This window comes from Lepisma saccharinum, chromosome 27 (assembly GCF_977018435.1).
Source record: "Lepisma saccharinum chromosome 27, izLepSacc3.1, whole genome shotgun sequence".
Classification (NCBI taxonomy): Eukaryota; Metazoa; Arthropoda; class Insecta; order Zygentoma; family Lepismatidae; genus Lepisma; species Lepisma saccharinum.
In genome coordinates this window covers 51,859,944-51,883,620 of record NC_139255.1, presented here as the reverse complement: position 1 = coordinate 51,883,620, position 23,677 = coordinate 51,859,944, and the positions used below count along the sequence as shown (strand labels likewise).

Sequence of the window (23,677 nt, the reverse complement as noted above, 5' to 3'; positions counted from 1 at the left end):
TTGCAGAAAGACATGCGTTATTGGTACCGCGTGTATTCTTGCCAAATGTTGATTCGCGGGAAGGTGGGCCGTACGCAGTCTCAAGGCGAACACAATCACTGCCCGAGGTACTTTCATAGGCGTTAGTTGGTCTAATCGGCAAAACAACCCTCTTCCTCGTTGTTCCTTTTGACACTTTTACTCGTGATTCGCACTATGGAAGGGCAATTATCTTTTACACGTAAGTAGGTCCCAGCCGGAAGCGCCGACTTGTCAAAGTTATTGGGGGGGGGCTCTGATCACTGAAATAAATTAATGAATGACTCACTCTCTCCCTTTTTTAAGTTTTGCTTCAGTGTTCGGAATCACGTAAAAGCCCATGAATTCATCAAAAATATCAAAATTTTTATTCACAGTTGGAATGCAAAATATTAATTGTCCACGGATGGATATGTCACAAGTTTCGTCAACCATAATAGCAAAATATTCCCGACTTTTAATATCTGCTGCCACGGAGCGCAAAACAGATCTCGCTAATATATCAACGATCTCGTTCTGAATGTCATGTGAGAGCCATTTGTAGCCCGAACGTCCCATCCACTCTCCTAGTTCATGCACATCGTCTTTTGAAACTCTTTTTAGTAAACATTTTAACAATACTCATAATTACATACTTAGTATATAGTAATAAGTCATGTGTTTTGCTGTCTCTGGTCATAGCCCCCCAAAGTTGATGGTTTAGTGGTCTCAGCCCCCCAAATTTGATGGTCTAGAACATTTCAAATGTGTATTTAAAGTTAAGTTCATGTGGCACAATTCAGAGTAAACTTTACAAGAGAAGCAAAATAATACATTAGATCCTCTTAAGCAAAATTAATTTGTTGGCTCTGCCCCCCACATCTTTAACATTGAGGGGGATCGAGCCCCCCAAGCCCCATGGAGTCGACGCCTATGGTCCCAGCAAAATATAATTTAAAAACGTGTTAATTAAACCTTATTTGTACGTAATGCATTTATACGTAATTCGGTGTTATACGTACTAATTTTCATAAGATACAGTTGATTTGTATGTAACCAAGATACAACAGTGACAGTGGCTCACACCGCTTATCCTTTGCAGTTTCTAGCCATCGGTACTGCTTTATTTGATACTGCTTCTCCGTGTCTTCTTAGCGAAAAGTGGCAGATAATGGAAATACGAAATTCATGAACGGATACTCACAAAGAACACCCATCCCAGGCCGAAACTCGAACTCGAGGACTTCGGTGTCGAGATCGAAAGTCGACCACCGAGCCGGTTCATCAATGTATTCTAATCCATTCATCTTTATCGTCTCGATTAGCCAAAAGAGGCACAAAAGCGACGTAAAATAAGGAAAAGGTACGGATAAGAAATAAAAATACGAACCAACGAATAGGAATAATGCAGACAAAATACTGAGGTGAAAGACAATGAACATGCAATATAGAATTGTGCTTGCGTGTGACAAAAAGAATGGCATGTGTAGTCAGCAAATGACTGGTGGATCAAGACAAGCTAATGCCCTATTGTTTACGCGTGGTGTAATGCTTGTGTAGTGGATTTACTCACCTGCCATGACTGGAGTCTGTGCACACAATGTCGCTCACTACGGAACGGTTGCTTGATGAATGGAGCTTCGACCACAGGTGGTTGTCGAATGACGTCATACTTCCTCTAAACGCCACTTCAGCAGTTTTTGCCCATCGGACTGCTGTGAGGGAGGGTTCTATGTATCATGGAAAAGCGTTTCTTTCCTGTTTTTTCAATTTTGCGTCGCTTTTTCTGCCACTTGATGAGAATCAAATTGACGACCAAGCGCTCAGGCAAGGACTCGAACCCGGAACCTTCGTTCACGAGATTTGGAATGATCTGTTTTTTTATTTTAAGTTCACTTTATAAGCAGATAGTGCAATCGCGACTAGACCTACAGTTCAAAGTGGGATCTAGAAGACTTGTGTAATGTGACCCCGCTTAGGGATCGAACCCTCGAACCCTTAATTACAAGCCGGAAGCGTTACCAATATACTACCGGAAATGTTCGTTAATAGTCTGATGGATCTCAGTAAACGTAGAAGTTTGTTTTAAGTCCACTTTATGCGCAGTAAGGCTAATCGGGACTGGATCTACAGTTTAAAGTGGTATCCAACCAACTGTGAGCCTCCACCGGGTATCGAACCCGGGACCACTTGCATAAATGGGCCTCGAAGACTTCTTTTTCCTTTATGTATGGTACCGAGAAGAGACGAGACTTGTCACGGTTTCTCTATCTTTTTCTTTATCCTTCTTCCCTTTCTATTACATTGTTTCACTCTTTCTTACCGTGTTTTCATATTTCCCCTTTGTTTCGCTCTCTATCTCCTCTTTCCATTGTTTATCTTCTTTTTTCTCTCTAGCAATCCCTTTCTTTCTTTCTTACTGTGCTTTCCTTAGTTTTTATCTTTCCTCTTCTCTCTTCATATTTGTCGTTTTCTCTTTCTCCTTTGTATATTTGTCTCAATCCCTCTTTCTCTCTAGATGTTCTTTCCTAGATTTTCCTTTTTCTTCTTCTCTTCCTCTCCATCCCGTTCTTTCCTTCTTGATGTGTTTTATTATACTTTTACCCTTCTTTCATCCTTTCTATTTCTTATTTTCATGTTTCTGTCCCCACTCCTTCTTTCTCTTTATCCTTTTTGCATGTACATCTTTCCTACTCTAATATAAATGATTCCTGATATTTTTTTGTATGAGCAGGAAGGTGGTTAGAAACAATTTCGAGTTGGAAGTACCTGTGTCGTTTTCATCTCGACCTCGAACCATGAAGTAATAATCAACTAACACTTTAAGTTTTAGCACATCAAACACTTTGGGAACATCCACTTTGAATCTCAAATCCAAGAAGAGTAGTCGAATTTACAACGCTTAGCGAGCGAAGAGAACGTGGGCGATGCAATCAGCTGCTTGCCATGCAATCCTGCCCCTGCTTTGCCAAAATGCGTAGCGTTCTTCAACACATCGTCGTCATCTTTATCATTCCCAAGTGTTTGGATAATCGTGAAGGGGAAATCGTACACAGCGAAAGCAGTGACGTAAGGGAGGGAAGTTATACGTATGGCAGAGCACTGGGGCACAAGAGAAGGAAAAAACAAATGACTGTCCACTTTAGTTCGTTAGCCGCGGTCGCTCTCTTCTTGATACGATTGTACCACTTAACTGGTGCATACGATTCCACTACGAAATATGTTTACAAATAATACTGCTACAAATTGATAATTGTCTTTACTGATTGTTAAAAAGAAATGTTTCTGTTTGATATTATTGTATCTGATTCGTCACGCTTAAAAATTAAAGCAACTTGTACTTTGAAATTGTATCGCGATTCAATCATTTCTATTGCATTGCTTTTATTATTAGATATACGTGCACCGATTAACAAAGGTTAAGTAATAGCCATGAATTTTCGAATTATTTTTTCCTGAAGCTAATACCGGGTGTTTCATAAATACTTCAGGGGTTACAAAAATTTATTTTAACACCTACAAATGTTCAATGTATGCACCACGGGTGCACGCATCGACACGTTAGTCTTCTTGTGGCCAAACTCGCATCAACATGAGCCTGTCGATAGTGTCTATCGCTGCGATGTTACAGTTGCGATATCACGCGACATCGGTGAGAAGAATACATTGTCTTTGATAAAACGCCACAAGAAGAAGTCATACGGTGTAAGGTCCGGTGACCTTGACGACCAAAACATTGCACATAACAGTGTACGTGATTTGAGTGCCGTCTAGCGGCAGTTAATCGTAGCGTTCTACCTTGTAGAACGGGAAATTGAACCAATGGGGAAGAATACGCGATCGAACGTACCACCGACAAAACGTACCTACCACCTGACCTGCTACCTGCGAAGGGTCATCTAATGAGTCTATTTGCGATGCGACAAAAGGTACCACTTGATGGTTTTGCTGATTTCCATCACACATTATTCACGCTTTGGATTGGCAAAATTAGTATATAATGCATATATAGCTATTTTGGCGTGCTTAAAATCAGCTGTGGTTCAGCTGTCGTCCACATTTTTTCTTTTGTTTTATCTTTTCGTCTTTTTTTCGATGTTCGTTTTAGTTATGTCAGTTCTAACCTAGCCTAGCCTAACCTACCCTAACCTAGCCTAGCCTAACCTAACCTAACCGAACCTAACCTAACCTAGCCTAACCTAACCTACCCTAGCCTAACGTAACCTAGCCTAAACTAACCTAGCCTAACCTAGCCTAGCCTAACCTAGCCTAGCATAACCTACCCTAACCTAACCGAACCTAGCCTAACCTAACCTAACCTAGCCTAAACTAACCTACCCTAACCTAGCCTAACCGAACCTAACCTAGCCTAACCTAACCTAACCTAGCCTAACCTAACCTAACCTAGCATAAACTAACTTACCCTAACCTAGCCTAGCCTAGCCTAGCCTAGCCTAGCCTAAACTAACCTAACCTAGCCTAACCTAACCTAGCCTAACCTAACCTAACCTAGCCTAGCCTAAACTAACCTACCCTAACCTAGCCTAACTTAACCTAGCCTAATCTAACCTAGCCTAGCCTAACCTAACCTAGCCTAACCTAACCTAGCCTAACCTAAACTAACCTTTGTCGTGTAGGTTGCCTAGAATATCGTTGTAAATCTTGGTACTTGGCGCGTCTTCCTCTCGAACCCTTTTCTTCGCCTCTTGCATACGCTTCTTCACATCTAACAGCATCATTCGGGACTTTCTTTAATTATTTTTTTTATTTTAAGTTGAAGTTTTCCTTGCAGTGGTACGTTTTGTTGGGGAGTAAATATTTTGAAGGTAGGTGTTTATCTGAGTGGTACGTTTCGTCGCGAAAACCAAAGTGGTACTTTTGTCGTTGGTACGTCTATCGGGACACCATGGGGAAGTAGCTCATCTCCTAAATTTTATCACTCGCTTGCAAGGACGGCTCCGAAAGGGGCCAGATAAAGGTAACTGATCTAATTTGAAATAAATAACATTACAGATGTTTCACCCAACCCTTCTGACTGATTGATTGATTTGCTGTTTTAAGTGCACTTTATGCACAGTAAGGCTAATCGGCACTGGACGTACAGTTTAAAGTGGGAACCACTATGTGCCTCCACCGGGTATCGAACCCGGGTCCCCTTGATTACAAGCCGACAACGTTACCAACCCCTTCTGACCTAGAATGCCAGATAGATAATGATAACTTACCCTCTTCGATATCGCGCACATCTTGTCACCCTCTCTCTTCACCTGGTAGCGATCAACAATCAAAATGCCGTTTGGACAAGTTTATGCAACATTATGTACATCAAGCAGGGATGTTATGATATGAACTCTCAGTTTAACATACACGGACAAACTATTTGCGTTCCTCGTTAGTTCTGGATTGGTTTCATTAACGTAAGTTCAATAGATTACTAAAAGGTAAAAAAGTAAAGTGTTCCCCTGTGCATAGCACCACGCCATGAAGGCGTATAGGGGGTGTGGGGGTAACGCCCCACACTTTCTTGATCCGGTCCTGAGTGGGGGTGATGTGATCAGCATCACGCCCCTGACCGCCTTTACCCCCCAGGGTTTCCCCCAGGTACCCATGTTATTCGACGCTGGGTGGGCGCCGGGGCCGCTTCCACCGTTAGAAAAGTTCCCGGATTTGAACCGGCCGGGGATCGAACCCGGGACCTTGAGCATGGTAGTCAGACGCGTTACCGACTGAGCCACCGCGGCCACTCAATACATTTTAGTAACCTGTCAATTATTTATGAAATACCCGGTATAAGAATTACAAAACATCTACTAAAAGACATGATTTTTAGAAACTTCCGATTCAAGCTCCATCTTCAGACGATGGACAGTATACCAGTGCCGTATCTTAAAACTTTGATCTGGTTTATCGCAACAACTATTATTTATTATGTATATTTATTATAAACCCTATTTAGACGAATTAGATACAATACAAATTGAACACCAATTCGGGCATGCAAGAAAAACAATAACTTTAAATTTTCTTTAATTTCCCTTTTCACAGAAAAGTGGACTTGAATTCCCGTTCATGTAGCAACACTGCCTTTGCCAAGCGCGGTACAGAAACGAAAAAGAAGTTTTCTCCCGCCAACGCTGTTTCCAGCGTTGTAACTGACCAGCAGGCAGCGTGTTTTTAAATAGCCACTTTCTTTCTGTTAGGCTCCCTTTCCCTTAAGTACAGTCACAGACACTTCTGGGTTGTAATGGCCTTACTTTCAATGAAATCGATACAATCCAGAAGTATCCATGACTGTACAACCAGATTGGAAACCAGGACGTCAGCAGTCTGCGTTAGAAAACGATCAGTACACAAACCAGACAAGTTCTTTAAATATTTTACTAAAATTCTGGTTTTAAAACTTGTTTCAATAGTTTGCATTCGGGCTAAATTTATAGAAAATATACAGGGTGACTGGTAATTAGATGTATTCCCTGAAAGGGGTTAAAGTAGAGACAATTTGCAATAAATTTGACCATATGATACCCTGTCCGAAAATTAGTAGTTTTCGAGATAATCGAATTTCAATTGTTTTTTTTTTTAAAAAAAATGACAATTTTCCACATAAAAAGATGAATTGAGAAAAAACTGCTCATTGTATGGAACTTATTTCAGCGTTTTCTGATAGCTAACAAATAAGTGGTTCGTTGAAAAAAAAAGTTTTTCCCAAATAACAATCACATGTAAGTAACGGGTGAGTCTAAACTTACAAGTGATGATAAAAAATTGCACTCTTAGTTTACTTGGCAACGTATTAATAACAAAAATGGTATGACACGAAGCGTACAAATTACTTACATTACTTCCTTGTGACATCTGCTATCCAACAAGGTACTAATGTTGCTGACATTTACATTTGTGTACAAGAAATAATACTACATTCATCTTCATGTGAACGGAATCAATGAACAATACAATTAAAGAACATTACACGTCTTGCTCAAAGTAGGCACCTCCGTTACGAATGCAGGCACGCAGGTTTTTACAGACATTTGGTCTCTTAACTCGTGATGTGATGGTGTCCTTGATGTGTTGACCAGCTGTTAAGATCCTCTCCCTGAGCTCTTCTTGCGAGTTTACCGGTGTCTTGTAAACTAATTCTTTCATGTGGCCCCAAATGTAGAAGTCGCAAGGCGTCAAAACGAAGGATCGAGCCGGCCAGGGAATCGAGCGGCCTCGGCCAATCCATTTCTTTGGGTAATTTTCATCCACCCACAGTCGCACGCCCAGGCAGAAGTATGGATGGGAGTCATCAACAATCATTTCATCGAGCCATTTTTCCTGCCCCAAATCTAAAATGGCATCTTTTATGAACATTTTTTGAGGAACGGGATGGCAATGTTGTTGGAGGATGTGCCTCTAGCTACAAGACGTGACATGATTTACCAGCATGATGACTGCCCGGCTCGATCCCCCGATCGATTTGAAGCCTTGCGACTTTTACATTTGGAGCCACATGAAAGAATTAGTTTACAAGACACCGGTAAACTCGCAAGTAGAGCTCAGGGAGAGGATCTTAACAGCTGGTCAGCACATCAAGGACACCATCACATCACGAGTTAAGAGACCAAATGTCCGTAAAAACCTGCGTGCCTGCATTCGTAACGGAGGTGCCCACTTTGAGCAAGACGTGTAATGTTCTTTAATTGTATTGTTCATTGATTCCAGTCACATGAAGATGAATGAAGTATTATTTCTTGTACACAAATGTGAATGTCAGCAACATTTGTACCTTGTTGGATAGCAGATGTCACAAGGAAGTAATTTAAGTAATTTGTACGCTTCGTGTCATACCATTCTTGTTATTAATACGTTGCCAAGTAAACTAAGAGTGCAATTGTTTATCATCACTTGTAAGTTTAGACTCACCCGTTACTTACATGTGATTGTTATTTGGGAAATACTTTTGTTTTCAACGAACCACTTATTTGTTAGCTATCAGAAAACGCTGAAATAAGTTCCATACAATGAGCAGTTTTTTCTCAATTCATCTTTTTATGTGGAAAATTGTCATTTTTTAAGAAAAACAATTGAAATTCGATTATCTCGAAAATTATTAATTTTCGGACGGGGTATCATATGCTCAAATTTAATGCAAATTGTCTCTACTTTAACCCCTTTCAGGGAATACATCTAATTACCAGTCACTTTGTATATGGGAAAAATCAGTGGCGTGCCCAGGATTTTCTAACGGTGGGGGTTACGTATACTTTTCTATAGTAGTCAGCTCTAATTTTGCCAACTTTTCCTTCCTTTGACGTTCCTTCTTTTAGAAATACTGGGCCAAAGGGAGGGGGTATGATCCCCACCCATACCTCCTTGGTTTCACTACTGGGAAAAGTTTGTTTGTCGGAGGTAAACGCGATAACAGGAATACCCCACTGCTGCACACTACACGGCAAATTACTCTCTTTTGATTCAAAATAACTGTACTTCATTAATACTTTCCAGCTATAGAAATGTCGCTATTATAGTGTAAAAGCTAAGTACATAGCTAAACCTACGAATGTACAGATTCTTCTTAACTTACGTCCACTCTTACCTAGGCCTCCCTTTGTAATGAAAGTGCTCTTTCCTTTCTATAACCTTGTGCAACTTTTATTGGTAAAGGGCTTAAGAGTAATACAAGAACAAAGGAAATGTGTAAAGTTGATTTATAGGCATTTACTGACGATCTATCAACAGCTACCATCTCTCTTGATTGTATGAGACATTTGAGCCTGTCATAAACGTTTATCATAGCATTGAATTTTGGCACATGATATACGGTAATATAATTGTTATTCGCTATTATGAGCTACTTAATTCTTTATGTAATTACGCGGATGAGAGGCGGGTTTCTTTTATTGAGTGCTTTAAGCAAGATTATGAGTGTCTCAGTCTTAATTAGATGCTTAGTTGATGGGATCGACATTGACTGTGTGTGTGTGTAGATTGTGGCGTGGTTATGGGTGATTGCGTGTTACTTCGTTCAGTAATTGACGAAGGAGGCGAGGGAGAGAGAGAGAGAGAAGGCACGAGAGAGGCGAAAATTAAAGGAGAGAAAGGGATAGAGAGCAGAGAGAATGGCAAAGAGAGACAAAGAGAGTGAATGATACAGAACGAGGAAAACAAGAAGACAGAGTGAGAAGAATAGAGTGAAGAACGAATGAGAAGAGAGAGGGATAGAGAACAGAGAGAATGGGAAAGAGATTGAAAGGGAGAGAGATTGGAAAATGTAGCAAATGGAGAGAATGACAAGAAAGAGACAGAGGGAAGGATAGAGAATGAAGAAAACAAGAAGACAGAGTGAGAAGAAAAGAGTGCCGAACGAATGAGAAGAGAGATGGATAGAGATCAGAGAGAATGGCAAAGAGAGAAAAGGAGAGTGGGATGATTTACAAGGGGAGAGAGAGAGATTGAGTGGAAAGGGTAGGAAACGGAGAGACTGGCAAGGAGAGAAGGAAAGAGCGTTGAGAATGACAAGGAAAGTTAAAGAAGGATGGAGAGAGAAGAGAATGACAAGAGGAAGGGAGAAAAAGAGAACATATTGTGAATTGATTTACAAAAAGAGAGGGAGAGAGATAGGAACGGAGATTGATCGATTGATTTGGTTTATTCGCTTCTCTGCCTCTTTTGGCTATTCGCGACGATGAGGATGAGTATTGACGTTGATATTCATGAAGGGACCCTCGCAAAGAACAGCTATACCCAGGCCGGTATTCGAACGCAGTACCCCTGGCGTTTTAGCGCGTTGTGATAATCACTCCCAGAAAGCGATGAGAGGGACAATACGAGAGAAAGATTGAACTTCAGAGTAAGGTATGGTACCGAGACTGAAACGAGAGCAGACCCTTCGAGACGAGACTTTAAACTTCACAGACGTTTCGTTGAAGCTATCATAGTTGCCAGTTCATAGAACATTGTCCAAGACCTTCAATATAGTATAGTAGTACATACAGGATGACTGGTAATTAGATGTATTCCCTGAAAGGGGTTAAAGTAGAGTCAATTTGCAATAAATTTGAGCATATGATACCCCGACCGAAAATTAGTAGTTTTCGAGATAATCGAATTTCAATTGTTTTTTTTTAAAAAATGACAATTTTCCACATAAAAAGATGAATTGAGAAAAAAACTGCTCATTGTATGGAACATATTTCAGCGTTTTCTGATAGCTAACAAATAAGTGGTTCGTTAAAAAAAAAGTTTTTCCCAAATAACAATCACATGTGAGTAACTGGTGGGTCTAAACTTACAAGTGATGATAGAAAAATGCACTCTTAGTTTACTTGGCAACGTATTAATAACAAAAATGGTATGACACGAAGCGTACAAATTACTTAAATTACTTCCTTGTGATATCTGCTATCCAACAAGGTACTAATGTTGCTGACATTCACATTTGTGTACAAGAAATAATACTTCATTTATCTTCATGTGAACGGAATCAATGAACAATACAATTAAAGAACATTACACGTCTTGCTCAAAGTAGGCACCTCCGTTACGAATGCAGGCACGCAGGTTTTTACAGACATTTGGTCTCTTAACTCGTGATGTGATGGTGTCCTTGATGTGTTGACCAGCTGTTAAGATCCTCTCCCTGAGCTCTTCTTGCGAGTTTACCGGTGTCTTGTAAACTAATTCTTTCATGTGGCCCCAAATGTAGAAGTCGCAAGGCGTCAAAACGGGGGATCGAGCCGGTCAGGAAATCGGGCCGCCTCGGCCAATCCATTTCTTTTGGTAATTTTCATCCAGCCGCAGTCGCACGCCCAGGCAGAAGTATGGATGGGAGTCATCAACAATCATTTCATCGAGCCATTTTTCCTGCCCCAAATCTTAAAAGGCATCACTTATGAACATTTCTTGAGAAACGGGATGGCAATGTTGTTGGATTTGATTTGATTTGATTTAGTTTATTTTACTTCTCGTTTTTGTGCCTCTTGGCTAATTTGCGAAGATGGGGATGAGTGATGAAATGATGAAATTGATGAATGGACATTCACAAACAACCAAGCCCGACCGGGATTCGAAGCCGGGACCCTTGGCGTCGCAGCGCGATGTGCTAACCACTTTTTTTTTTTTTTTTTTTATTACATTTTGCAATTTATTACATTACATTTGCAATTTACATTTCAACTCATTGGGCAAGTAAACATTACAGTAAGAAAATTAGCATACAATCTATTTCTTTTACAGTCAGGTATCCTGTGGTATTCTTGATGGAGGTAATTTACAAATTGTATATTAAAATCTGGTTGCCGATATGTCGATAAGAAATAGGCATAGTGTCCTAGGAGCCATTGTACACTTTTACGTTTTGTTTTTGGGTAATATTCAAAAGCTGGATATAAAAGAATATCTACAGAGATGTTATACACTGATGTTCGACAAATAGTACTCACAAGTTTCCTTATATAAAGCCATGATGTTTCTATTATTTGGCATTCACTCAGTCTATGGACTAAACTATCAGATACATTACATTTGGCACACATTGGCGTATTTATTAATTTAAGATCATAGAGTCTCTCTCCAGTGATTAATTTTTGGTGGACAATTATATACCATGCTGATCGGATTCGTGATGTAAGATGGTGAGCCTGAATATTATTCCATATTTCTCTCCACTTCATTCTAGGATTTTGCTCAATAATTTTACAAGTTGGTTGTTCTAATTTACATAGTCTGCGATATATTTCCGATGTCACTGGTATTGTTAATATCGGAGATTGTAATAGGGCATAACTAATATCCACTATTGTTGACTTAAAATACCATAAAGTGTCTACCAGTCTAGTAATATCAATAGGAGCCTCTAGTGAAATATAGTCCAAAGCGCTTCTCAAAACTTTACTTGTGAGGCTGAGTGGATGCTGAATCAATGTCTGCGTGTCAGCTTGAATACGTAAGGCCTGGCATTTGAGTTCTATATTCACAAGATTCATTCCTCCCTCGGCAAAAGGCAAACAAAGTAATACATGTTTCACCCTCAATATCTGACCATTCCAAATAAACCAATTTACTGCACTCTTAAGTTTATTTATATCTAACTTCCGTAGTGGGAGGATTTTTGCCATGTACCATACCTTTGACAGTGCATAGACATGTACAAAGGTCACCCTTGACTGTAAACTAAGGCTGCGAAATTTATTTGTTTGTAATATCGCTTTAACCCCAGTTAATACTCTATCATAATTTAATTGGATCATACTTTGGATAGAGTGCGTATATATTATACCTAGTATACGTATCATTTGTACAACCTTAAAATTACCTCGCTGCGAGTGAGAATGAACCAAATTTAAATTCAAAATTGACGATTTTTCTTGGTTTATTTTTAATCCCGACCATTTTCCAAATTTCTGTAATACTTGACATGTTTCATCAATATCAGACTGTTCATTTATTAATACAGTAACATCGTCAGCATACGCTAACACCTTAATGGTATTAGAGTGTATGTTAATTCCTTGAACTTTTCGGCCTATTTCAGACAGAATGGGTCTCAGTGCAATACAAAACGCTAACATCGACAAAGGATCTCCTTGCCTTACACCTTTATAAATATAGAGTTCTTTTGTCAGAAAACCATTTATTTGAATTTTTGCTGTTGCATGACTATAAAGACTTTTAAATACTGAAAGAAAATGTCCACGTATACCGTAGCCCTGCAAAACGTTAAATAGATATTCATGATTTATCGAGTCAAAAGCACGTTCAAAGTCTAATGCTAATATAGCATTTTCAGAGTTTTTGTTCTGTAATCTATAACATGTAATTATTTCACGCATCGTTTGTAAAACATTTGTGATTTTCTTATTTAAACCAAAAACATATTGATCCTCTCCTACTAATTTGTCGACATAAGGCATAAGTCTGCCAAGCATACATCGCGCCAATATTTTATAATCCGTACAAAGGAGGGTGATGGGTCTATAATGACCAGCTTCGCTTGGTTTTGGACATTTTGGGATTAGAATTATAATACCCGTATTGGAAGATTTACCCATTTGATACTTGCTAAACACTGCATTTATCCAATCTGTTATTGTTTGACCCATCAATTTCCAAAAGGTTTGATAAAACTTATTGGGTATCCCATCCCAACCAGGAGCTGAAAATGATTGCCCTACCTTAACCGCTCGAAACACTTCCTCACTTGTATATTCCTTGTTTAAGTTTTCACGTTCTTCATCTGTAAAAACCTCTGATTCGGATGCCAATTCATCCATTAAAGCTCCATTATGTGACGCTGGTTGGGAATATTGTTGCTCAAAATAATTATAAATGCAGTTACGTATTTCAGGGGCTGAATTGATCTTTGTTCCCCCATTATCAAATATTTCACTAATACATTGTCTTTTAGCATTTTTTCTTTCATGAATTACATGGCTGATAGAGGCGACCTCATCGTTGTCAAAATGAGGAAGTCTACTACGAATTTTGACCCCTTGACGCCTTTCTGCAGTCATTTTTAACAATACAGCTTGTATACGTTTGACTTCAGTTTGCACTTTTTTCCCGTCTGTTGCTTGCTGAATTTGTTCACGCAATACCCTGTAGTAAAAATTATATTTATTTGTCCACTCTCTCGACCGTTCCTTACAGTAACTGATACAAAATCTTTTTATACCCGGTTTGAGAATCTCCTCCCACCAGCGGATTATATCTATCCTCCTCAGACGGTGTGTTATCCATCTCGACCATTGGTCATTAAATGCTTGTTGGAAATTTTTCTCATTAAGAATTGAAGCATTTAATTTCCAACAACCGTACCCTCTCGGGACTATTGGAATGTCCACATTTATCATCATAATGACAGCACTGTGATCTGAAAAACATGTAGGTGTTATACTGATGGACTTTACGTTCTGACGTAATGTGGGTGTGACATAAAATCTATCCAAACGGGATGCACAATTGTCACGTATATACGTGAAACCCCTCTGCCCAAAACATTTGTCACTCCAGACATCTGTGAAGTTAAAGCCAGTTACTAATTTTTGCAATGAATTCGACGTGTTAAATCCAGGTCTTTGATCCTGCGGATACAATACACAATTAAAATCTCCCCCACATATTATGTGTTCTCTCCTACCCTGCATTTCAACAGCAACTTCCTGCGCAAAAAACTCATCCCTTTGTTTTCTACACTGTGACCCGGATGGAGCATATATGTTATATATCCATACATTTGCAACTTTTGCTGATATGATTCTATTATTAGGATGACATACCACATTTGTGAGGGGAACCGTATTACGTGTTAACAAAGCTGTTCCTGTCGATTGGAAATTTGCATTATTATGAACTCTTATCGTTGGGGAAAAATTGAAATTCATTTGACCACATTCTTGGAGAAATACAATATCTAATGAAGCTTGTATAATAAAGTCCTCTAACGCCGCCTGTTTTGTAAGGGATTTCATTTTGTTTATATTTATTGTAGCAAAACGAAGGGTCGTCATCATAAATACTATGAACAAAATTTTTGGGATTGGGTATTCCCAATACTTATACTTCCACCTTTGCCCCATCTAAGAGTAATAGTTCTTACACTATTTTTATATGCCCCTAATGTTATACACCAAAAATTAACAAACACACTAACAATATTATTTTAGTAGGGGGGAGGAAATACCCCTTCCCTTTGTATAGCTTAATCCATAAATATCTACCACCACGCAATACAATATCATTAACTTTCTGACAGTCCATATAAAAATGTTCATTCCAAATAATACTATTTTCTAATCATTAAAGTGATTACCTGTATCCAGTATTCACAAACTTTCATGGCCTATCGGACTTGGATCAATAACCATGTCTTGGACATTTGTTTTTACATGTCGCAATGATCGTCTTTTCGTCCGATTGCTGCCTGACGCTTTCCTTATACTCTTTGGTCGTTTTTGTGAGCCGGAAACCGAATGACCCGTACTACTTTGGACACTTCCACTTTCACTATCCGTTTCCGAATCTTTTTCCTGTTCAGCTTCTTGTCTGAAGTCCTTTTGCTTGGTCTGATTCTGCTTCCTCTCCTTGTTGCTCTGTAGCACTTCATCACGCGATTCCTCTTGCACTTTAGTTATGTCTTCTTGTCGTCTTAGTGGTCCACCCTTCTTCTGCTCCATAGTATCCAGGGAAATTTCTTCACTTTGTCGCGTAAGTTGAACATTTAACACAGGTTCTTTTGGTTGATCTTGCATATTTTCTTCAGTTCCTTCCTTGGTCAAAGTTTGTTGATCATTCTTGTGAATATTTTTCTCTTCCTGTATATGTTTTCCCTGTTGAAGCCCTTCTATCACAGACAGTTGTGCTGATTCTTGACTCACATTTATATCTTCGTGTGTAGATGTAGACGGTGCAATTGCTTCGCTATAGGACCGAACTGCACGACCCATGACTTTGAACACTGTTGGTTTCCGTAAGGTACAATTAAACCGCATGTGATCACTACTACCACACCATTCACAAGTCGGGATTTGACCATTATATACTACATGTGCCGTATATTGACCTATTTTCACAAAGGAGGGAATTGGCTTCTTAATTGCCATCAAAACCTGACGCACCCCATTATACACTTTGTACCTAAATTTGTCACTCCAAGTTTCTGCTTTCAATTCATCGATTGTCCCATATTCACTCAGTTTTTCACGAATTTGTCGTTCTGGCACTTCCAAAGGAAGATTAAACACTCGAACCGGCTTCAAAATTCGATTCGCATCACTCAGTTTCACTTGTGTCACAGCTCCACTACTATAATAAAAATTCACTTCACCAGTATTTTCTTCTAATATTTTTCTCATTTTTCCCGGACGCACTAATTTCAAAAATACACATTTAATCGTCGTGGGAATTTGTATGGCTGCAATTTCATCCACACTCAGTTTGAATTTATCATGAATAAATTCATGTACTTCCAAAGGACTAGGTTTCAAAGTTCCCGTTTCAAAACTGATTTGTATCGTATTTTCGCGATCCATTCTATATTTTACTTTTGTCCAATTCTTCACTAGCACAGTTCAACAGCACAACCTCTCCCACACGTACGTACCGATATCGCGCTGAACTTTCACTTTTCCTCAAAGCACAGAGCTCGTACAGCACGACCTACCTGTTCCGCGCTAGGCGCGAGACTGACCACTCGGCCACAGGGTCGGGCAACAATGTTGTTGGAGGATGTGCCTCTAGCTACAAGACGTGACATGATTTATCAGCATGATGACTGCCCAGCTCGATCCTCCGATCGATTTGACCCTTGCGACTTTTACATTTGGAGCCACATGAAAGAATTAGTTTACAAGACACCGGTAAACTCGCAAGTAGAGCTCAGGGAGAGGATCTTAACAGCTGGTCAACACATCAAGGACACCATCACATCACGAGTTAAGAGACCAAATGTCTGTAAAAACCTGCGTGCCTGCATTCGTAACGGAGGTGCCTACTTTGAGCAAGACGTGTAATGTTCTTTAATTGTATTGTTCATTGATTCCGTTCACATGAAGATAAATGAAGTATTATTTCTTGTACACAAATGTGAATGTCAGCAACATTAGTACCTTGTTGGATAGCAGATATCACAAGGAAGTAATTTAAGTAATTTGTACGCTTCGTGTCATACCATTTTTGTTATTAATACGTTGCCAAGTAAACTAAGAGTGCATTTTTCTATCATCACTTGTAAGTTTAGACCCACCAGTTACTTACATGTGACTGTTATTTGGGAAAAACTTTTTTTCTTCAACGAACCACTTATTTGTTAGCTATCAGAAAACGCTGAAATAAGTTCCATACAATGAGCAGTTTTTTCTCAATTCATATTTTTATGTGGAAAATTGTCATTTTTTTAAAAAAAAACAATTGAAATTCGATTATCTCGAAAACTACTAATTTTCGGACGGGGTATCATATGGTCAAATTTATTGCAAATTGTCTCTACTTTAACCCCTTTCAGGGAATACATCTAATTTACCAGTCACCCTGTACAACTAACCACAAAACGGCGATACTAATTAATCAGATTTATTCCACATTCATATTCACTTTCAGTAAACATTCTTACACGGGACAACATGCAGAGAGCTAGAAAAAGGTCACAAAGTAACGAAATTTGAATCAGCTAACAGAAGAATCAACCAAGTGTCTTCAAAATGTATTAAGTTAAGATAATTATATCAATATCATAAGTATTAGACGAAAGTTTAAACCTAGGAAGTATAGTACAATACACGCGCGCCATCTTTAATTCATTTAAAAATAACTTGATTTGTTATTTAGCGTCGCTTTTCTGCCTCTTTCGGATAATTGCGAGGATGGGTTCGAGCCCGATATCCCTGACCTAGTGCTAGCCACTCCGTCATGGAGGTCGGCGAAGTAAAAGAACTCTGAATCGAAGAGAAGTCGAGCGACCATTCAAATTCATACAAAAATTTTCCGAATAATTCAAATAAAAAACCCCCGATTATGTTATAACCGCCGCTGCGCTTGAACTTGCAGAACGATTACCAATGCAAATAATATTGCAGTAATTAACGCTAATCATTATATATAAAACATTTTCAGCACAGGCACAGAAAATCGCACCACTTCCATCACTAGTTTTCATACTTACTTATTGATTTCCGTTACTATGGTTACAGCAATTTGTTTTCTTCTTTTTCCCTTTTTTGACAAAGTATTTCATACAGCACGATAAGAGCAATATAACAATATACAGGGTGTCTCAAAAGTAATAGCGCAAACTGACACATGAAAGTACACGATAATAGAAGCAAAAAAGTCTCAGTAAACATGGGTCTGCAAACGACCCGTTTTTTTTTTAGATAATCGCGAATGTGTGATTACGAACCGCCACTGACTTCATTGTTTGTAAACGTCGTCCTAGTTGGTAAAATGCTAATAATGTGTGCGAATGTTTGGTTAGAAGCCGTCACTTATTGCATTTTGTAAACACCGAGTGATTTACTCCTTGTGCTTTCCGAGGTTTGCTCTTTGTTTACAAAAGAGAACATTTCCGAGAGGTGGCGTTGTAATGAAACAGGATGGATACAATCAGTACACAGTCTATTCGTACTGTGGGAGTCACTTTTCTTACTGTATTATTAGCATTTTACCAACTAGGACGACGTTTACAAACAATGAAGTCAGTGGCGGCTTGTAATCACACATTCGCGATTATCTCGAAAACGGCTCGTTTGCAGACCTATGTTTACGGAGAGTTTTTTGCTTCTGGTATCGTGTAGTTTCACCTGTGTCAGTTTGCGCCATTACTTATGAGACACCCTGTATATAAAAACAAACATGCATAAGTTAAAGCGACATTAATAACATTAACATTGAACATCACAGTTTGAGAATTGGGACAGTCTTATATTTTATCTTAGTGTTAGAAACTTGTCTGAGCGCAATTTTAGCATTTCAGTCCCACTATCGCAGGGGAATATTGCACAATAATTGTAAAAAGTTGTGCCTTCAGTATAATCATACGCATTCTGGCTCATAAAAGGGATACGACGCTCTATTCTGGAAGAGTAAACAGCTAACAGCTTTTGTTATGGAAGTATGAGACTAATGTTGTGTCAAGGGCATCGTGTTGCACGCAGTGCTGTCGTGATCACGTATGGAGGGTCACGTACCTACTAGCACTTTCCTCAACAAAGGCAGCAAAGAGTCGTAGGAGGCGTATAATACACTACGAAACTGCACATTGTCATTAACGAGCAATTCTACATGTCGCAGAAAATATCACACTGGTATCCCCCCCCCCACCACGTTTGAAGGACTGGACCTATATTTTTAAGCGAGATCCCAAGCACCATGGAGATCGAACTCAGGATCTCTTGTTATAAGATGTCTGCGTTAGGCATTGTTCAACTTTCCCTTGAAGAAATGTTCGTGATTCCAAACCTACGAGTAACTATAGGTTCAGTTTCTCGTGCATAAAATATGCATAGAAAGTAAACTTTATCATAAGTGTTCTGAAGGAGACGTTAAAACGTGTGAATATATCGGGGGGGGGGGGTAGAGACAGTGATGTGCATCTACGCGTAAATAACCATAGTCTACATTCTACACGTAGACAATTTTATACACGTAGATTTCGTAATCTATGTAAACAACATGGCGAAAAGTGATAACTTAGAAAAGGGCGCCCTGGAATTAAAAGAGAATTATACTGCCTATCAGTTGCTAATGTGTGAGGAGAGCTTTTCATACTCTTTCTTCCAAATTCGAACAATTTCACACCTAGGAAGAAACCTAATGTAGGAAATATTCTAGTGTTTTATGGGAATTAGACGACTCTTGCCTCACGACTGCCATCTGTTCTTGTTTCTTGCATACTATTTATCTTCTTCCATAGTTGATAATAGAAGAGAAGATAAATTTTGTTGTAAATAGGATTCTTTTCATTTCGTTAGGAACCAATATAGTTGAAAATGTCACTTTCCTTTCGTGAAAGCCTTGAAAATGCAGTTTACATTGTCTACATAGTTTATGTCAACTACAACCCAATGTAATCTACGCGTAGATTACGTGTAGACAACGCATGTAGACGTAAACTTATAGTCTACGGCACATCACTGGGTAGAGACGAACAATTTAAGCTGCTTGACATGTAGAATTGCTCATTAATGACAGTAGTGGTCAGTTTTATAGTGAATATTAGGTTTCCTGAGTACTTGAGCGGAATCGAACCACGTGTTTTGTCCAGAGGACCTGTCATCAAGGCAGTTGAACCAATTTTTAAACAAGAACATTATATCGTGGACAGAAAATAATAGCTGGAGATCAACAAGGCAGAAAATGTTTTGTCTGGGCAGTTACATTTAATATGTCACTAATCAAGGGGTCCCGGGTTGGATACCCGGTGGGAGCACATAGTGGTTCGGATCCAACTTTAAACTGTAGGTCCAGTCCCGATTAGCCTTACTGTACATAAAGTGGACTTAAAACAAAAAATCAATTAATCAATATGTAACCACAGATAAATATAAACAGATCTTCATCGAAGGCAGGAAAACCGCTGCACGGACCTCCCACTGAGAAATGGCCCCTCGCAAGAAGTTGGGAAATAATACGTTGAGAGGCGCTGAGAGCACCACTCGTACTTTTGCTTCCATTTCTTCTGCCTAGCAGAAATAAATATGCCTAATTTTGCTAACAGCGTATTTGGTTACAATGTTTTTTCTTACTTGCTGGAGGAGGAGATGGAGTGCTTGCCCCTTTCTAGTGTCCTCGTTGTAATATCACTTAGGGCCGTCCGTTTGTGGTGTAGTGGTTAGCACTCTCCATTTCGGTGACTAGGCGCCGTGACGATATCGTCACCAAAGGATCCGTGTCCGAGTTCCGCTATGAGTTGAGTTTCATCAGATTTATCATCCTTCATCCTCATCCTTAATGGTAGAAAATATAATCGAAGTAAGAAAAACTGCAACATCAAACGCTTTGAGACCCAAGGTTCTATGTTCGAATCCAGAATAAGACATAGATATGAGGCGTTGTGGATATTGACGGCGAACTCGACAAAGGTCGATTTTTTTATTGTTGCGTGTATGCATTGAAGACAGTAGGAAGTCAATCAACGTTTGAGGTCTGACAGGAGTCTGCCTCGCCTTAGCTACTCTGACATTTGCTTTAGAACAGGACAGACGTTTGGAAAACTACCGATTCACTCAACTTGTAGAGGAAAAGTTCTAAATATGAGCCCCTCTTTTTATGTTGTCATAATAATATATCAAGCACCTGCCTTTAAAATGCATATCTATGTACTTAAATATAATGGCATGCTAAAGGATAGAAGGTCTTCATTTTTTTTTTTTTTTAAAAAAAAAGCAATTTCCAAAAAATGGTAAAATGATGTAATTCAAAATTATGGTCTAAATATGGGCTACTAGTGGCAACATCACAAAAAGCAATTAAAATTTAAAAAACAGTCATTTATCGCTAAAACCTTATAAAATTCATATTTATGAATAATCTGTTGTTTTGAAAATCACGCGGAATGGAAAAAATCGAAATTAAGAAAAAACATCCAAATATTTGTTGAAAATGTGATCTCAACATCAGACCTCATGTCATAGCCCATATTTAGACCATCACGCTATTTTTCTTCTTCAATTGATTTTCGCTCGCTGTGGTACATATTTCTCAAACAAATCATGGCATTATAAAAACCCACATTTGCTTTATGTACCGCTAATATCATAACCTATACAAAGCAGATGAGAATTCAGAGAGCGCTGAGTTAAAACATGCCTGCAAAAAGTTTTCGGAGGTCGCAATTCTATAACAGCGTCCAAGGCCGTAACTAACCAGCACTTTCTCTTGCGAATTGGCGCCGCAACCTTTGTCCTTGACCGATAACCAGTTCCCATAGCCTCTGCCAGCCTGCAGCACCCGGGAGCGCTGATAACTCCAAAACCCATATTTAAACCTTCGCCCATATTTAGACCTTCTCCTCTATTCTTCAAATTCGTCCCAAATATCCGCAACTCCTCATATGTCGTCGCAGTTGTTAATTTCTTCAGCTTTATCAATTTATCTTTCGTCATTTTCGTATCCGTTAAACTAAGAAGATAGAAAATGCAAAAAAGCCATTTTCCAATATTTTTCTCAACTTTTAATCTGAAGATCCTCTTGGTTCGAACCCGCAACCTTTTACACACAGACCCCACTAGTCTCCAAAAGTGTCCGCAGGTGGGCAGAGCAGTGTTGTTAAAGGTTCAGGAATTTTAAAGAAATTCAACTCCGGTCCAGGAGAGAAATTCAGCAAGTGTAAATGGTTTATGGACCGTAAAGAACCTCTTTATCTGTAAAGTATTACAATTCAGTCAAGGAACTTTTTTCCGGATCAATATAAATTCGGTCCAGGAACCTTTTTGCAATGAAGCAATACGAAACTTGGACCGAATTTAAATTGTGCGAGAAATGATGTTTCGGTCCTGCACCGGAACCCAATAGAACCCATTAGAATTTATGGGTTCTTGGAGCTTTAACAACCCTGGGGCAGAGTCATAGAAACGTTTATTATTATTGCAATTATTGCTATTATTGTTATTATTCGTTACTACTACTACTTTACAAATCATAAAATTCAAATTTAATTGAAAATACTTTGGCGTTTTATGCAAGTTCAAACCCGAGTCTACTATTTAGAAACTGGATTTGCCTTTCGTGCTTTCAATAAGCATCTAGCCTATCACTTTGTTGATGAACATGTCTTTTTGTACTTTTTCACAATGCACAGATCTCAATCAGAGACCAATTAATCTACTGTCTTTCATGGTACCTCTGATCCATGTTTTTACGAAAATTACTGTGAAATAAAAATAACAATAATATTTGCTCTAACTTACGGCCTGTAAGTCAGAGAAAACAATATTTTTTTGTAATAAAATATCTCTACAATTTGACATTAACTCTTTTCAGAAATCTCAGGGGACAATGCCCTCCGCCCCTCCCTGCTGACGCCCTTGCCAGTCTCTCCGCACTTTGAGGCAATAGATCGTCATAGACAAGCTATAAGTGCTGGAAAAGACTAAAGTCGACTCTTAGTTGGTTTCTCCTGAACGAGAAATGTTGATAATGCGCACTAAAGACGTAAACAAACCTTATCTGGAAATATCCTTTCATCCCTGAGATATTTTCACTCAGTGGCTGTGATAAAATGCCATTACTGTCATAAAGATAACATGGGCAGACGCTGTCGTTGAATTCAACGTGTAGACTCGGCAATATGCAAGTAATCCTATTCTTTAAACAAAATGTACACTCACCGACAATAAAAATGGGACACTAGATCCTGACATTCTCTTTCCTGCAAGGCGTTACGTGTGTTCCATAACTCTACGGCGGTGATAGAAGATGCAATTTTATAATTTGCTATTAAAATCAACAGAGTTATTAGGCAGCTCACGTAACGCAGTGCAGGGAAACGAGAATTTTAGGATATAGGTGTCCCATTTGACGGTGAGTGTACACATTAAATGCCTCGCAAGAATAGACCCCGTCCTATTTCCGTAGCATTTTTCGTAGCATAACCAATCAGAAGCGAGCTCTTGGTCACGAGTGAACATGTAATGGCGGCCGTGTGAGATGTAAACAATGTATCACTTCACATTTTTAAAAGCCGATAACTATTCAACCGAGAGGAATAACATTTCGTATAAAACGTTATTAGGTACAAAACAATGGCGCTGCTTAAATACATACTTTACAACGTTTACTGTACACGTATGGAATAATATTTTAGTTGTTTCAAATGTAAACACCGTGCACTCAGCATAGATGGTGTAACTCGACGTGCCTTTCATGCTGTATATGTTATACATTGTAAACAGTGGCGAAGCGTGCTGTCTCGGGAAGGGTAGGCACAGGACGGAGCAGGGTTTGGGGGGAGGGGAAGATGTGATTTTTTTAACAGTAGTATGTTAAAATATAGCCCCTAGAAAATAAAAGATAACATATTGCCTGAATCTCGTCTACTTAAGTCGGGATAGTGATTGTAAAGGATAATGTAGTGATTAACGCTCTCGCCTTATAATCAAGAAGTAGAAGGTTCGATTCCTCCTGGAGGCATTGGTTCAGATTCTACTTTAATCTAGTCTGGATTAGATATCTGAGAATAAAGGCGCTTCTGTCTCGAAGGTCA

At 39.1% G+C, this 23,677-nt stretch overlaps 1 protein-coding gene across 5 annotated transcripts in view; it reads right to left on the bottom strand.

The window, feature by feature from the left end:
• Positions 1-23,677, bottom strand: part of LOC145980011 (dipeptidase 1-like) — a 113,322-nt gene that overhangs the window by 64,156 nt on the left and 25,489 nt on the right. Inside the window, exon 1 of one of the 5 annotated variants that reach the window (XM_083112971.1) lies at positions 8,579-8,635. The exons of 2 other annotated variants lie outside the window; for them this stretch is intronic. Coding sequence is in view for 1 of the 3 variants with exons in the window: in XM_083112968.1 (XP_082969094.1) it covers positions 1,571-1,577 (7 nt within the window). In the remaining 2 variants the exon portion in view is untranslated. Of the gene's footprint in view, positions 1-1,570; positions 1,593-8,566; positions 8,636-23,677 lie in introns of those variants that run through there. 2 more of the 5 variants (XM_083112970.1, XM_083112968.1) reach the window with 2 other exon arrangements.